Source organism: Larimichthys crocea, chromosome VIII (assembly GCF_000972845.2).
Source record: "Larimichthys crocea isolate SSNF chromosome VIII, L_crocea_2.0, whole genome shotgun sequence".
NCBI classification, from domain to species: Eukaryota; Metazoa; Chordata; class Actinopteri; family Sciaenidae; genus Larimichthys; species Larimichthys crocea.
In genome coordinates this window covers 28420577-28436736 of record NC_040018.1, presented here as the reverse complement: position 1 = coordinate 28436736, position 16160 = coordinate 28420577, and the positions used below count along the sequence as shown (strand labels likewise).

Below are 16160 nucleotides of genomic sequence, written 5' to 3'. Positions count from 1 at the left end.
AGCGCAGAGAGCAGCAGTTTCCACAATGAGTGCAACCGTGACAAGTAGGTCACCAGACAGGAAAACACATTGATGTTGTGAATGCGTGTTCACAAGTTTGATTGCCAATAAACCAGCCTCTTCATGCTGAGGAGGAGGGATGGCAGTTGTCGTGGTAAATTGTTCCAGTCCTTGTCCCAGAGAAGCAGATTATCAAAGTTATCATTGAATTTTCAGTCATGGGAATGAACTGATTGATCACTTTATCCTTTCATCTATTCTCCTCGTCTTTACACACTTACCCGTCCCACAGAGTGGAAAGGCAGGAAGACACCCGGACATGCCTGAAAAAGAGTTTAACTTCCATGTCACCTCACAGAAGACACCACAACACATGTTCCATATCTTATCATTTATTGAAATGTGACAGCCGTGACTGCTGGGAATAGGTCTCTACCTGCACCAAGAGCTTTAACAGTGAAGACGGGTTATATGGGAAGAGTTTCTTTGTCTGCAGCCTTGTCACCACCTCCCTGAGCTCTGAAAGACAGAAGACTGCTCTGGCTGACAGAGGTAGACATGAGGTTTGCTCCGGCAGTGACGGCCCTCCTGGTCTTCTTTCCAGCACAGAGTTAGGATGTCTCAGTAATCCTGTTGAGTGAGAGGACTCGTATTGTTTCTGTCTGACAGGTATAGATGGCCCGCTAATCTCCTGTTTCACATCCAAGGCACTACACACAGACGTCCCAGGTTCATCCTGGCAATCCATGCCCTCTGGATCAGATTCATCAGAACTACCGTACTCTACAAGGCGAAGCCCGGCAATCGAACTGATCATCTCTGCGCCTGTGGGATGGACAGAGGGGCTGACTTCAACTGGACCTGGCCCACCTTTGTGTGTCGGTACGAAGGTATCACCACCACACAGGGCAGTAAGCGGCTTCTGTGTTGAAAGAAGACAGTCCGACATGCTGATTCTCCCGCATGCTGCCGTGAAGCCCTGCCAGTCAGCTCTGAGGTACTTCAGGTACCGCACAAAGTACTCCAGGAAGCAGGTTTCAGTGGAGATGAGAAAGTCCAGGAGGATGCTGTGGTCGAAGGCGATGCTACGAAGCAGAAACAGGAAGTGGCAGTGAGGGTTGCAGCCAGAGGCGCAGGCGGCTTCCAACACAGCAGAGTCATCCAGCCCAGAACACTGTCTGCAGGGACAAGCAGTTCAGTCAGCTTATTGAAAACGTCACACTGCTCTCCAAATCTACCACACTTCATTAACAAAAAATATCATTTTATGCCAAAATCACACTGATCTGTGAGCTGAAGTTGCCTTTTGTTGTCCAAACTAAGAGTATGCCGACGGCCTTTAATACCAGAGTGTATTAAAAGGTAGTTAATCAACTTAGTGAAGATTAAGGCCCTTAAAAAGTAATAAATGTCTGATTGCAAGGTATTATTTTTTAGAATAGCACATGATTGTTGTAAGTTTGTTTGTTAAAAGTTCACTAGAATTGATTACATAGACGGCTCTTTCAGCTCCCAAACGGCTCCCTTACATTTTATTAATTATTATTATTATTATTATTGCTGTTATTATTATAATTCTATATTTTAAATGTTATTGTATTTTATTTTATTTTTGACATTGTAAAGCACTTTGGTCAGTGCATGCTGTGTAAAAATGTGCTATATAAATAAAACTTACTAACTATTTAATTAATTTATCACCCAAAATAATGCAAAACTGCCTGTGTGTGTGTGTTTGTGTGTGTGTGTCTGTCACCCCCGCCGTGGATGCTGCTATACATCAAGTTTTTTCCCCCGCTAGTTTTATTTTCCTCCACTTTTTTAATTGAAAGCCGAACATGATTGGTCAAGATGTGTGAGAACAGGCATGGCACAAGGGAGAGTGTCAGGGAGACGAGACAGTGAGGCACCGAAGTGAAAAAAAAAAACGGCTCCCTAAATCGGCCCCCAAACGAGGAGCCGGCTCCCGTCATTCACTTCAAAGAGCCGGCTCTTAGAACCGGATCGTTCGCAACCGATCACTAGAGCAGTCGAGCAGCCATTTTGTAGTGACCGAAACGTGTCAGATGAGTTCAGAGAATGATATGACTGACTTTGAAACACTCTGAGCGAGATGAATTCATCTCCATCTCTCTGCTAGGGGTAACCTCAGCGTGTCATCGAGTCACCCTTTAAGGACCGCCCACAAAAATCCTGAGACTGAAAACTGTTGAAAAACTGTTTGAACCTCTAACTCCACATTTCAGTGATATATCGTTTAAAGTCTTTTCATGTGTTTTCAACAACTTTTTCCAACATACATAACAGAATTGCCTTTACACAGACTTTAATAATTGGTGTTATTAAAAAGCTGTAAGTCTGTGAGAGTTGCACTGATGGGCCTTAAGTAGAACAGTGACGATAATAAGAGTTGGATGGGTTGCACACTGCTGCGTCTTTGCACACATAAATTGGTTAAAGTTTGGAAGGCTCACTAACAAATCCGTCAAATCTCTATTGTTTGTTTTGTCAGACGATCATAAAATAAAAGGTTATGACAACAAGAAAAAGTTCATAAAAACAGCTGAGCTGTGTGATCACTGGCCGTCAGCGACCATGAATCAACATGACGCTTTGCTTTGTGCTGAGCGCGTCATGAGCGCACATCACAGGAAAGAGCTGGATGTCTGCTGTGAAAACGCAGAAGGTGCACGCCCTGGATAAAGTGAAGTCATTCCTCAGACCGTCCCTGCAGACGGCACTTCCAAAACAAATGGATGACCTGCGGATGTGAACACTGTCTCTCTCTTTTTTTCTTTTTTGCCTTTTTTCAAGCTTTATTTGACAAGCTGAAGAGTGACAGAGATATAGAAAGAGAGAGATGGGGAATGACATGCAGCAAAGAGCCACAGGTCGGATTCAAAACCCTGGGCCACTACGGCAAGGGCTGAACCTACATGGGGCGGCAATTTGCTGACTTTTGCATCAGACGTCAGCACACTGTACAGTCTATATGTAGCACATTTAAAACAGTCATCAGTCAGTGTGCTGAGCTAAGCAGTCAGGTCTGCAGTAACTGAACACCAACCAGCATGTCTTCATATTTCTTGGTAAACTGGTTCATTGTTTCTCAGCCATCAGGCTCTACTGCGGGAAGGGGAGGCGTCTGTCTCATTAGTCCTGTGGCTACACGCAGCGCTCCTCAACATGATGAAGTGCAACCCATGTGCAGCCTGTGAATTCACCTCAGAGTGACTTGTGACGGACAAACAGCTCATTCTCCGTTTCATTTCATTCAGCCAAATGTTTCCAGACCGCCTTCTTTCAAATACTTCATTAACAGACACACTCTGGCAAGCCTCGATGTTTTTGCTTGTCCTAAAATTCCAGGTACTTTCCTCTTACCTGGCACATGTCGGTGACGTGAACCCACTCTGCACTGTGCTGCTCTGTGCTCCACCTTACAGTGACACAGCACCGTCAGTTTTTGGCTGACTGGTGTTCTGCTATACAAACCCCCACAAAGTTCCAAAAAAGTTGGGGTACTGTGTAAAACACAAATTTAGCCCAGAGGACACGACATCCATGATTTCCAAAAGCAATTTGAAATGTGGACCCGTCAGACTGTCTGAGATGAGTGTGCAGTGTTTGTGGATGTTGTTGATATCTGTCTTTCTCTTTGCGTCTGAGGTGTTCCTGAGCACATGTAGTGATATCCTTCATACAGTCATGTGTGTCATTCAAACCGTGTGCTGACAAACATTCGACTGTTGGACTATTTGCAGTTTTTGATGAACCTCACCTCATCCTTGATGTGAACGACTGAGCCTTTACAGGACGCCCCTTTCATACCCAGTCATGATACTATCACCTGTTACAATCAACCTGTGGAAGCTTTAAATCACAGGTCACTAAAAGGTGGACCATACCCAGACTCTGTCCTGTCCGGACCCAGAGCCAGAACCAACATATCAGTGAGTTTTATTCAGTTTTGACTGGTGACTCTTTTTTTCTGACTGCACTACTCAGCTAAAGGGACATCCTACCTGTCTGTCTGTGATTGGCCAGTACTTGCTGCCTTTGTGGCTTCAAGTTGGTTGGGTTTAGGTATGTCGGACTGAGATTGGTCAAGGTGAGGGCAAGAATGTCAGCCAATCACAGGCAGGGTAGGGCGGGCCTTCAGTGAATACAGCGGCAGAGACAGAGAGAAAAATATAAAAGGAGTGAAAGAAAAGAGGTCAAACTGTGAGTGAGTGTGCTATGAGGAAGGTTGACACCGAAAAATAACTTTTAATGAAGAGGATTGCAGCCAATAACTTAATATATATAAAATAATTGTGATGTATAACTAAATTATAATGCAACTTATTTACAAAGGTTTTTGTATATTTACAGAAAAACAATAAAGGTTTTTCCTTTGTGCTGGATTTGCAAATCGTTGCATTCTGTCTTTATTTACGTATCCTGCAGCGTCCTAACTGATTTGGAACAGTGCCCAGAATCCTGTAAAAACACACTAACATTTAAAGGTAGCTGCACACTGTGTGCATGTTAATGTATAGTTTACAGCTGTGTTTTTGTGGAGAGACACGTGCTGTGTTTAAAGATAATTTGACTTTTTAGAATGTGTAAATGCTCTGAGAGGATTTTCCACCACAGTGTGACATAAATAAGGTTCCACGTATCAGCTGAGCTCTGTTCACTTTGTTTTCATGTCATCCTGTTAACAGTAAGTCATAATAATAAGTCAGTCTGTTGTACCTGTGATGGAGGAATATGGAAAGCAAAGCCTTGGCTGCCTCCATCATGTCGTCGTCCTGTTCACCAAACAGCAGGCTGACCCAGTGGCAGAGGTGAGTGACCTCCGTCAGCTGGCCGCTGTGCTTCTTCAGGAAACCCCACAGTCTCTGTAGATACCCGAACACCTCTGTGGCACTGACCACTCCTGCTGCGAGAAGAGACATGGAGCAAATCAACATAGAGTATGTGAGAGGAGTGCCCCCTGCTGTGGAAACACAGTAACACAGCCTATGTCCAAAGCTGGATTTGATCTAATTTGGCACCAATAACAAATGTTAGAGACCAAAATCTACAGACAAAGTTAAACCTGCAATAATTATAATAATACATTTTTAGGATACTTAAGGGCAGCAGCAACAACAACACTGACATGTCATGAGCTTTTAAATTGACAGAATAAACTGCTGCTTATTTGCTACATCAGAGTCATGGACTTTTCAAGGACTTTGCAGCCCCAATTCCCTGAAATTCAAGGAGCCAACACATCATAGTTCGAGACATGGAGAATTTTTATAATTAGAACTAGTGAGAACATAGCCTATTTACTTAACATTAAGTAAAAAGAAAAAGATCAATCTTCTTGCACAAAATCTATACATTTATAGAACACGTTTAATGATCCTATGCATGTCCTCTTTCAAACACTTGCCTTTGTTTTTTTCCTCTCAAATTCAGAAACTTTCAAGGACCCATCGTGTAAAATTCATGATTCAGTATCTTTCAGCTCTGTTTTTGGTCTCTACCAGCTTCTGGGAGAAATATCGAGCTCTCTGGCTGCCAAATGCTCCTTTATGTTCACTAACCAGCTGACTGTGTCTGCCTGCTGTTTGCTGCAGAGCAGGTGAGGTCACACACCACCAAGTAATCGACTGATTTGGGTGAAACTGGATCATATTTTATGGAGAAAATGTTTTCTGGTTTTTCCTCTGATGTCAACTCTCTGTGATTTACAGTACGGTAAACCGCTGCCAGCTGTAGCTGCTGTTAGCTCATGTTAGGCTGCCTGGACTGTGAGCTCAGAGCACCAGGGAGGTTTTCAGGCCCGGGCTGCAGGAGCATGTCAGCGTCGTGTTTACAGGTTGCCGCGCTCAATTAACTAATGCTGCTTTAATCAACAAACGTCTTGACGCTTTACAATAATTTAAAGCCAAAAGAGCAGGTACTCTTGAATATCTGCTGTTCCTCCATCACATGCACATAGCACACTGCTTACTGCAGGGCTACTGAGGCCACGCCCCTTACCTGCACAGGTGATTTCTGTACCTGGACCACACTTTAGAGCCCAGAGCACACAGAGACTGTTGAAGACACACATTTGAGCCCGTGGACTACATAAAGTGAAGTAAGTTTTGATGATATTTTGGGGTAAATATTCTATATATAATCGATATCATCTATATATATATATTATATAATATCATCTTAATATCATCAGCTTATATATCGATATATTAATTCATTTATATATATATTATACCTCCCTTACCACAACATGACCTCAGAACCCACCCACCCTGAGAACATCTTGTGAATTTGCTGATGACACCAACGGGGTGGGGATGATCAACACGAGGGAACAAGGTGGCCACGAGTGAGGTCCTTAGACTCAGCGGGATGGGTTTACTGCAACCAACCTGGCACTGAACATTGCTAAGACTAGGAACTCATCCTGGACTCAGACGGAACAAGGTCGCCCATGCCCCCTTGCCATCAACGGCGAGGAGTGTGGAAAGAGTTGAGACCTTCAAATTCCTAGGGGTTCACATCTCTGCCGACCTTGCCTGGTCAGCTACACCACTGCATGGTCAGAAAGGCACAGCAGCGACGCACTTCACTTCCTAGAGTGCTCAGGAAGGAACAACTTAACAACACACCGTGCGGTGACCTTCTACCGATCAGCGACGAGAGCCTGCTGACCTACGCTGTGCAGTGTGGCCTCAACTCAAACTGCACAGGAAGCTGACGAGAAAGACTGCAGAGGGTAACACACCACTGCGCAAAAAGATCATCGGGTGGCCCCACACCTCCCCTGACCAACCATCTACAACTCCCGGTGCCTGGCAGAGCCAGAAGCATATCAAAGGACTACACACACCCTGGCTAACCACTCTTCAACCTCTGCCCTCTGGCAGACGCTACAGGGCCATACCAGCCAAAACAAACGACTCAGAGACAGCTTCTCCAGGGCATCACCATACTGAACTCCAACCTACACTGAGAACGACTTGTTTGATCATTGAACATTGCTCCGCATACTGACGTTATCATTTATTTATTTTATATCTTCACTGTAACCTTTTGCACATTATGTCATGGCTATCTGCACTTTATCTGTTTTTCTGTGGTGGTTTTGTTTGTTGTTTGTTGTTTTGTTGTTTATGTCCCTATTTGTTTATTTATGTGTGCACACTATGGGGGGCTTGTAATCTCATTGTACTTGTATAATGACAATAAAGGCATTCTATATATCTTAAATTATGAAATTTTCATAGTACAATAAGCACCTCTCAAAATACTACAGACAGTATTACAGAAATACTATGATTATTACTGTTATCAGTTACGCATCATGATAATCTCACAAAATATTCCATCTGTTATATCACGAAAGGCGAAAGGTGTGCCGCTGCTGTGACCTTCATCGTGGGTTCTCACCTGTTCCACCAGCAGTCTGGATGTGATGCTCCACAGACTTGAGCAGAAGCAGGCTGACACCTCTGAGCATCACACAGTCTGCTTTCTGACCTTCATCGCCTCGTATGCGTCTGCTTCCCCCGAAAAAAGAGGAGGAATCAACTTGTACACTCCCCAACCAATCAGCAGCCACCGCTGTTAAAACGCTCTGAGCGAGCATGCTCATATCAGAGTTGAAGTGCTCATGTTTCAGCCCCGTGGACAGAGGTTCTCCCAAGGCCCAGTCCTCTCCAGCCTTCACCAGCACGGCTCTCTTCAGAAGCAGCAGCACTCGCTTTTTGACATAATACTCTGAGGAGCAGCTGATCGAGCTCAGGAGTGCTGAGGAGTGAATGTGGGTTAATCTCTGACTCTTCAGACAGACACCGGCTCCACATATCAAACTGGATGCAGTCAGAACCTCCAGCAGGTCCAGCAGGAGGCAGACGGTTGTCCCCCAGTGCCTCCGGCTGGTACAATCCTCTGTCTTCTCTCCAGGGAGAAACCTTGAACACAGAGCGCTCAGGCTGGAGTCAAAGGCTGACACGAGTTTCCAAAGGATCTCTGAAGGAAGAACACATGCAGGCAAATTGAGAGATCAGACACAATAGCAATACTCACATCACTGACTACTGTTCTATAAGTGCTCTGCCTGTTCTTACCTTGGTGAGATCCTTTGACAAGTCTTTTTAAGACTTCAGTCAGTGACCACAGACAGGCGTCCAGTTCAGGACCGGGGGGCGAGCTGTGAAATACCTGCACACATTTCTGCTCCCAGACAGGGCTGACAACACCCTGAAAAGAAAAGTATATATATATTAAAAACATAGGACAACAATAGGACGATGTCATGACTAGGGTTGCAAAATGGTGGAAAGTTTTTCAGTAAATTTCCAGAAGATTTATGGAAACTTTCCATGGGAAGTTAAGCTGGGGAATTTGGGAAATATTCAAATCGGCAACTCCAGGGGACATGTGGGAATTTATAGGAATTAATGAGAAATTATGGGAATTAACTGGAAATTGGGGTCATTTAAACAAACTGTATCACTGTAAAAAACAGATTTAACTTAACTTTATTTATTTATATATCACCTTTCATACAGAACTGTAGCCCAAAGTGCTTTATTTGTAAGTAGAACTTTGAATGATTTTATTGAACAATATTAAGTAGTCCACAAGCTCAAATGTGTGATTTCAACAGTCTCTGTGTGCTCTGGGCTCTACAGTGTGGTCCAGGTACAGAAATCACCTGTGCAGGTAGGGGGTGTGGCCTCAGCAGCCCTGCAGTAAGCAGTGTGCTATGTGCATGCGACTGAGGAACAGCAGATATTCAAGAGTACCTGCATGAAAGCTGGTTGTTTCAGTCAAGATTATGCTAACATATATTTTCACCAACTATATTTAAGTTCCCTGTTTTACTTTGTAAATTCCTGGCTTATTCACAATATTTCCCATAAATTCCTGTTGATTCCCATGGAAAGTGACGCTGTTCAACTTTCAACCCTAGTCATGACTACACACAGCTTGGCTATAATTTTTGAGAAAGGAGTTGATATGCGACTGTAAATCTATGAAGACGTTACGACTGTTTTGGTACACAACACAACAACTCTTCAGAAACCTGTGGATGATGTCATGGTGACTACGTCCATGTTTTATACTGTCTATGCCAACACCTGATTCTGTATTTTAGGCAGTATTGGAGGCATTTCCAATACTCACAATGAAAACAATTCTATCCACACACAAATATATTCAGTTTACTGTCAAAGACAAGAAACTGAAGAAACCAGAATATATATATTATATGAGAAACTCAAATCTTTTAGGATTAATCAATGAATTGTTGCTGCTCTGGCTTGAATAGAGGTTGAACACCATATGATGTACGGACGAACGATCTGGATATTTGTCGTGATTAAATGAGTTTAACAGAAAACAGACAGACTGAAGTAAATAAACATGTTTCAGCCCCGAGTACTCACACGTTCATGGAGATGATAGAGAACACATGTCGACACGGTCTTGGCAGCCAGATGTGAGATGATCTGATCCTCAGCCTGGAACTGATGGACCTGTGGAACCGTGGATATATGTAACATGTGGATATATATATATATTCGTCTATAGATTATAATATATCGATATATAGGAATATATATATATATATCTATCATAATATATCAGTCTCATGTTTGCAGTCAGCATGGAGGAGAGTGATCCACTCACTAGATGCGTCATGAGATCGAGGTCTTGAAACAGCACCCTGAGGATCTCCGTGCAGTATGACGTCACTGCTGCAGGTAGGCTGCGTGACGTCAGACTGGAGGTGATCTTCTCCACCAGAGTCACGCCGATGTAGGTCAGCTCCACGCTGTTGTCATGGCAATCCGCTGCAGCTGCAGCAGCAGCACGCACACACACAGAGGAGAATACCACAGCCGCCACATCTGCAGCACTCTGACCGGGGCGGGATCCCGTCTGAACACACCTGTACACACCTGTCAGCCGGTCGAACAGCGCCGCGTGCTCCATGCTGCTGCTGACGGTTCCGTGTTGGAGCTGTAACGTGACCATCACACGTGACGCACGCGGAAGCAGCGTTACAATAACAGTCCACCAGAGACGGTAAAGAAAAGAGTCACTTCCGGTATCCGTGTCACGTGGGTGCCTCTTGAATCTTTCTCCTCCGTAAAAATTCTGAATTTATTTTTCATAAACTACAAATAAAACCGCAGAACTAAAACTTACACAACTTTCTTTAATCTTAATATTCTTAAATCCATCTATGACGCTTCCAAACACGCTCACGTAGGAGACAGGAAGTGTATACCGCGATTGTAATGACGTATCTTCACTTATAGAACATCTCTGGATCAGATATGTGCCTTCAAAATAAAATTGACTGTACGACAAGGACTGACGATGAATATTCAGAAAGTGGAAACACGTGGAAATGTTCAAAAGTCTGCAAGGCTTTTATTTTGACATATTCAATAAGAACGTATAGCTGTGTTTTTTTTTCTTTCTGTACCATCAACATCATTAAATATCAATGCTATATTAAAATAGATTTAATTATAAATAAGAGCTTATAATACAATGAAATAAAATCACACCAAATAAAAAAGACTCTAATCTAAATATTTAAATCGTGTTAGACTGGAGTGTTGTTGCATACGGAAGCCCTAAAAGGCCATACATACATACATTTTATTCCACCCGTTTTCTCGTGATAACAAGATAATTTCCTCCGTTTTCCCGTGATAATGAGATAATGAATTCAAGATCTCGAGAAAACAAAACGATAGTCTAGTGTATTAAAGTGCGCAGAACAGAATGTATGGCAAGTGCATGTAGTCCATAATACGGAGCAAGCAAACCTATTACGCCACTGTAAAATTCCTTTGAGCCATAATATCTGACAAAGGTTGATACACTTGATCTCAGGACCATCCTGACTGTTCACTCACTCAGTATAAAGCATATTTACTGTATCATTTTGGAGCAATTCATCCTCAAAGTTATTTTGAATTGAAAAAGGGCATTATGTACAATATTTACTCTACTGTAAAATCCCTTTGATCTATAATTTCTGACAAAGGTTGATACACTTTGGCTAATCCTCACTCCAGTCCTGAGATCAAGTGTATCAACCCTTTGTCTAGGAATAAGTTGCTCATACTTAGCTACATTTGTACAGTCTATGTTAATTCTTGTACTTAGTAGTTTTTGCTATACGTAGTATAATATATATTATATATATTATATATAGTAGTATAGTAGTCGTGTTATAGTAGTTTTATTGTACATATCTCTACTTGTTTATTTTTGTGTGCACACCTAGGGGTAGCTTGTAATCTCATATACTTGTATATGGACAATAAGGATTTCTATTCTATTCTATTCTTTCAAGGATTCAAAGGGATGTTACAGTGGCGTCATAGGTTTACCTCGCTCCGTATAATGGACTACATGCATTTGCCATAATTCTGTAAACGGGCGCACTCGATTTAATACACTATGACTATCGTTTTGTTTTTCTCGAGATCTCGCAAATAATTATCTCGTTTATCCATGAGAAAAAAGGTGACTAAATTGTATGGTATGTATGTGTGGGCCTTATTAGGGCTTCCGTACGACCCGAAAAATGTGGCCTAGAATTCAAAGATAACGAGCAGACTAACCACTGTGACTTTCCAAAAGCTAGTGAAAAAAAAGGATAGTGTGAACTCTTTTTGACCATATAAGGTTCTATTGTTTGTTCAAGTGTTATATTTTGACAAGGCTTGCAAAAGTATTCAGATTCACTTATAATCAGTAATCAGAAACCGTTTATAATAGAAATAAATAGAATAGATGAGAATAGCAAATATAGAATAGAATAGAATCTTTATTGTCATTTGTCACAGGTACCATGAGATTGAAAGTTTCTTTAGTCAGTCGTGCAACCAAATAACAATCCTAGTGTTAAAAATGACTACTGAAGTTTAAAATAACTAGAATAAATAAGAATAAAAAATACCTGAGACATTAAATGTACTTAAAATAAATAAAATGAAACATCTGCTAAAATCAAAATAATACTAAATATACTACAAAGGAGCATTACTAAAACATTAAAACATTGTGCCATTATTTTTTGGCAGGCATTCACAGTGACTGATTGCAATTTGGATAAAACTGTGTTGTGAATCTATTTGTCCCTTGCACCAAGTGCTCTGTATCATCTCCTTATTGGCCAGGTGTGACGGTCACTGTGCTCTCTGTTGTAATGGGTTGTGACAAATAGGAGCAATAAAAACATTCATTTGTGTACAAGCAACCATTTTGAAAAAAATAAGCATATGATTTTGTAGTGTGAAATCGGACATATGAGAAAAATATAAGGTGTCAAAACTTTGTCAATTTCTTTATCACAGTTTTTTTTTTTACATTTTCACTTAACAGGCCAAAATTTGTTCCTTTGGTGTTCGTTACAGAAAGAAAAGACATATTCTTCAAATACTATATAAATAACTGAGAGGAGATGTATGCTTCATGAAAACACTTATTTACATATAGTGTATTTATGTAATATAAGTTATGAATAAACACTATTTTATCCCAAGAGTTGTTTGGCTTTTTCAATAAATCTAATAAACGCAAGTCAATCTAGCCTTTCTGTATGTGTAAGGTTAGAGACATAAGTACAGTTTAAAACACAAGGACATGACAGGCAGGTGCAAAAACATAACATAAAATATGCCTTTATGGCCTTTAGGGGCTTCCGTAGATACGCCAGTGAGGAAATGACGCTTTTATTTTGAAGGTTTTGGAAGCGGACGCTTTATTGTTTTTGCTGCTGGGGTCAAAGTGATGTGCACACTGAGACTTTTGTTGATAAACAGATTGTTCCACAGTGAAAACGCGCTAACAAGCTGAGAGCGACACTCGGGGAACATTGGACCCGGGTCGTTGCAGTTTGAGTGCCGGCTTTGAGCTCGCGGGCTCGGGAACATGCAGCTTTGACACAACTCGAGTCTGGCCGCCTGGAAGCTGATTGGCTAAGTTAACCGTAGCGTCCGTGTCTGTCAATTAAGTCTTTTGTTTTCTACTGTCGGAGCTGTTCGTGTTTGTCAGTCGTGACCCGCTTCAGCATCGACTCGCTCAGAGGAATTTGTCTTTTTTAAGTTTCCAGCCACCAACAGTCAACACAAAGCTAGCGAGCTAACTTAGCTCGCAGGCTAAGCGCGTTGCTCAGGTAAACACTGAGCGCGTGACACGCGCCGCGTCCACCTGGCTGTGTTGTTTTTCTTTGTTACACAACGCTGTGGTGTTTCACTTTAGCTTTACTTGTTGTTGTGGTTGTCGCATAGTAAAGCCATCCCATGTTCTATGTTTTGTTTCCACCCTCATCATCATCAGCGGTTGAGCTAACCAACTCAAAAATAACTGTCACGAGCGAAGTGCTGTTAAGTTTCATTTGAATTATTCCTGTCATCATCATATCATCATTCATCATCATCATCCATCACTATTTGTAGTGATTGAATCAGAGTCAGAGCCGCTTATTGGACCACACACAGGAGTAACCTGACCCGGTCACTGTGCTCTCAGTGTCCTACAGGTGTACAACAGCGTGTACATACAGGTGTTAATACAGGTGTACATACAGTGTGTCCAGTTTTAAAGACAAGGGACTGACAGGTAGATGCAAAAAACACAACTAAAACATAAAACAATACACTAAAAGGTATATATTTGCATAAATATAGCTATATATGCACATGTGTTCTATAGACATAAACATAACATAAAAAACAACAAAACAAACATATATAATTAGTATATATATGCATAAACATCTGGTTTCTACACACAGTCGTGTCTCTGAATGTGACGTTAACTGTATACAGGTTGCGTTCGGAAGAAGAAGAAGAAATGAATGGGGAATATCTTTTTACACTCTGTTTTATTTCTCATTTTAACCCACATAGACAATGCAAATGTGGAGTGATGATGGGCAGCCCCCCTGAGAAGCCGCCAGCGAGCAGTTATAGGGATGCAAGGCACCATTCCTGTTCCTCCGGTTCCCAAGCCAATCCCAATGGGACTGATACTACTGCCGCCCCAGGGTACATACAGGTGTAGTCCAGTTAAAAGACACGGGACATGACAGGTAGACGCAAAAAAACATAAAACATAGACATAAAAAATGTAATACATTTGCCTACCATATAGCTATCTATATATATCTATCATATATATATATATTATATATATATATATATTATATGTATATGGTGTATACTCATGTGTGTGATATATCATATGTATATATATATATATATATTATTATGTACTGGTTATCTGTGTGTTATCTCTATATGATGGATATCTATAGATATATCTATAGATATTATATCTGATATATAATACTGATATTTGTGTTATATGTATAGATTATATTTATAGTGATATATATATATCTATACTACTATATGTGTCTCTATCTCGTGATATCATAATATTATTATATATATATATCTATATATAGTCTTATCTATCTATTATTTGCTCTGATATACTATTCATACATATAGTGAGCAGTGCAGGGGACCGGTGCCTTGCTCAACGGGCACCTCAGGAGGCACCTTCCAGTATTTTTGGTCCTTGCACGGTTGATTGCCATAAATCTGGGTTTCTACACCGGTCGTGTTCTTGTGAAGTTAACCGGTGCACTGTATATACAGTTGCCGTTCGCGATGTTCACCTTTTCTCCCGACTGACCCAAGTGTACTGTTTGGTTCTGTGTCGTTGCAGGTGAAACTCTTGAAGTACAGACGGAGCGCCTTCTTCTGACGTTGCACTGTATACTTTACAGGTGCAGCTGCCGAATGACTAGCGAGACACGTCTCTTCAGCTGTCAAGAGGATAGTTTCATATCGCGCTGCATCCAGTGTTGTTATTGTCCGGGGCTCGTCTCGCTCATTAGTTAAGCCCCTGTGACACTACCATTGCTGTATCCTCTGTGGTTAGAGAGGCTGAAATACTGTACCATACTCAGACAGCGGGTGCATGTGCTCCGTTCATACTGCACTGAAGCTGCTCTAGGTCACCACACATATGACGGTGAGTAATTTTCCCACGCTGCTCATCGTTTCGTGCACTTGTGGACGGTCGCCCCTTTTGTGGTGGTGAGTTCAAGTGACAAAAATGAACCTCACACACCTTTTTGGGGTTTAAGTGAGACTATGCCAAAGAAAATTAGTGCTTCATATCATGTTGTGTGATGTAAAGAACTAAATAACTGAATATAGGCTGCCGACGATTAGTCGACTAGTCCACGATTATGTTCAACTAATTTAGTCAGTACAGCATCGTTTTGTTTTGTTGTTTTTTTACTTTGCTTTTCCTCTCAAAACTGTGGCTGGCAGCTTGCCACTGTGCCCGGTCTGCCTTTCTCTGTCTCCACACACACACACAACCTTGCACATGTGCAGTAGTGGTAATCGGCGTAGGCCTGACCTGTACCGTGCATGATCCAATAACACAAGACCACTCCAGAATTCACAAGTGTGATTTGCACACTTCAACGCAACTCAGTGATCCCCGTGAATTCATCAGGGCGGTGTTGCATTTTAAACCAATCACCGCCCGGTTTTTTCCGCAACTCTTTCGCGTCAGTCCTGCCCGGGGATCAACTCGGCGGGGTCAGGGATGGTGCGCGTGGTGCAGGGAGGATCCACTCGTAGGACCTCTCCCGGCGCAAGGCTGGCCTCCGTTGGGCATTTGCCAGTCGCTCTGGGTCGGATGGAAAGACTTCTGGGGCGAAGGTGGCTCCAACAGCTCGTCCGCAAGCTTTGCAGCACCGCCCCCACCCGCCCCTTTCCCGGGACAGTCGATTTACGTATGATCCGATTAGCGACTAATCGAAAAAAATAATCGGTGATTAGTCAATTATCAAAATACAATCGTTTGTGGCAGCCCTACTGGAAAATCAGAAAGCTTGAAGCCATTTCACTCGATGACTCTTTTCTGTCAGTAACTCACATGCAGCATTTCTTCGTGGAGCAGAGCTCCGATGGCATGCTGCACTTCAGTTCACAGGCTTTGAATTTCAGCAGAATCGCGACAGTACGGCCACGAACAAAAAACTATTTACGTTGCCGTAAGACTTTAAATCAGTAAGGCCAACATTTACCATGGACCATATGAGTATC

General features: G+C 42.1%; 1 protein-coding gene across 3 annotated transcripts; it reads right to left on the bottom strand.

Moving 5' to 3' along the window:
* Positions 1-379: 379 nt before the first annotated feature.
* Positions 380-10057, bottom strand: lins1 (lines homolog 1). Of its 3 annotated transcripts, XM_027281890.1 has the most exons (7): positions 9957-10047; positions 9685-9845; positions 9441-9530; positions 8115-8247; positions 7435-8016; positions 4741-4927; positions 380-1178 (listed from the first exon to the last, which is right to left on the bottom strand). In XM_027281890.1, the coding sequence occupies exons 1-7, from the start codon at positions 10030-10032 to the stop codon at positions 389-391; spliced, it is 2019 nt and encodes a 672-aa protein (XP_027137691.1). In that variant the 5' UTR covers positions 10033-10047; the 3' UTR covers positions 380-388. The 3 variants fall into 3 exon arrangements, with proteins under 3 accessions (XP_027137691.1, XP_027137690.1, XP_027137689.1); XM_027281889.1 differs by having other exon boundaries at positions 4741-4924; positions 9685-10057; XM_027281888.1 differs by having other exon boundaries at positions 9685-10054.
* Between the last annotated feature and the right edge of the window lie 6103 nt (positions 10058-16160).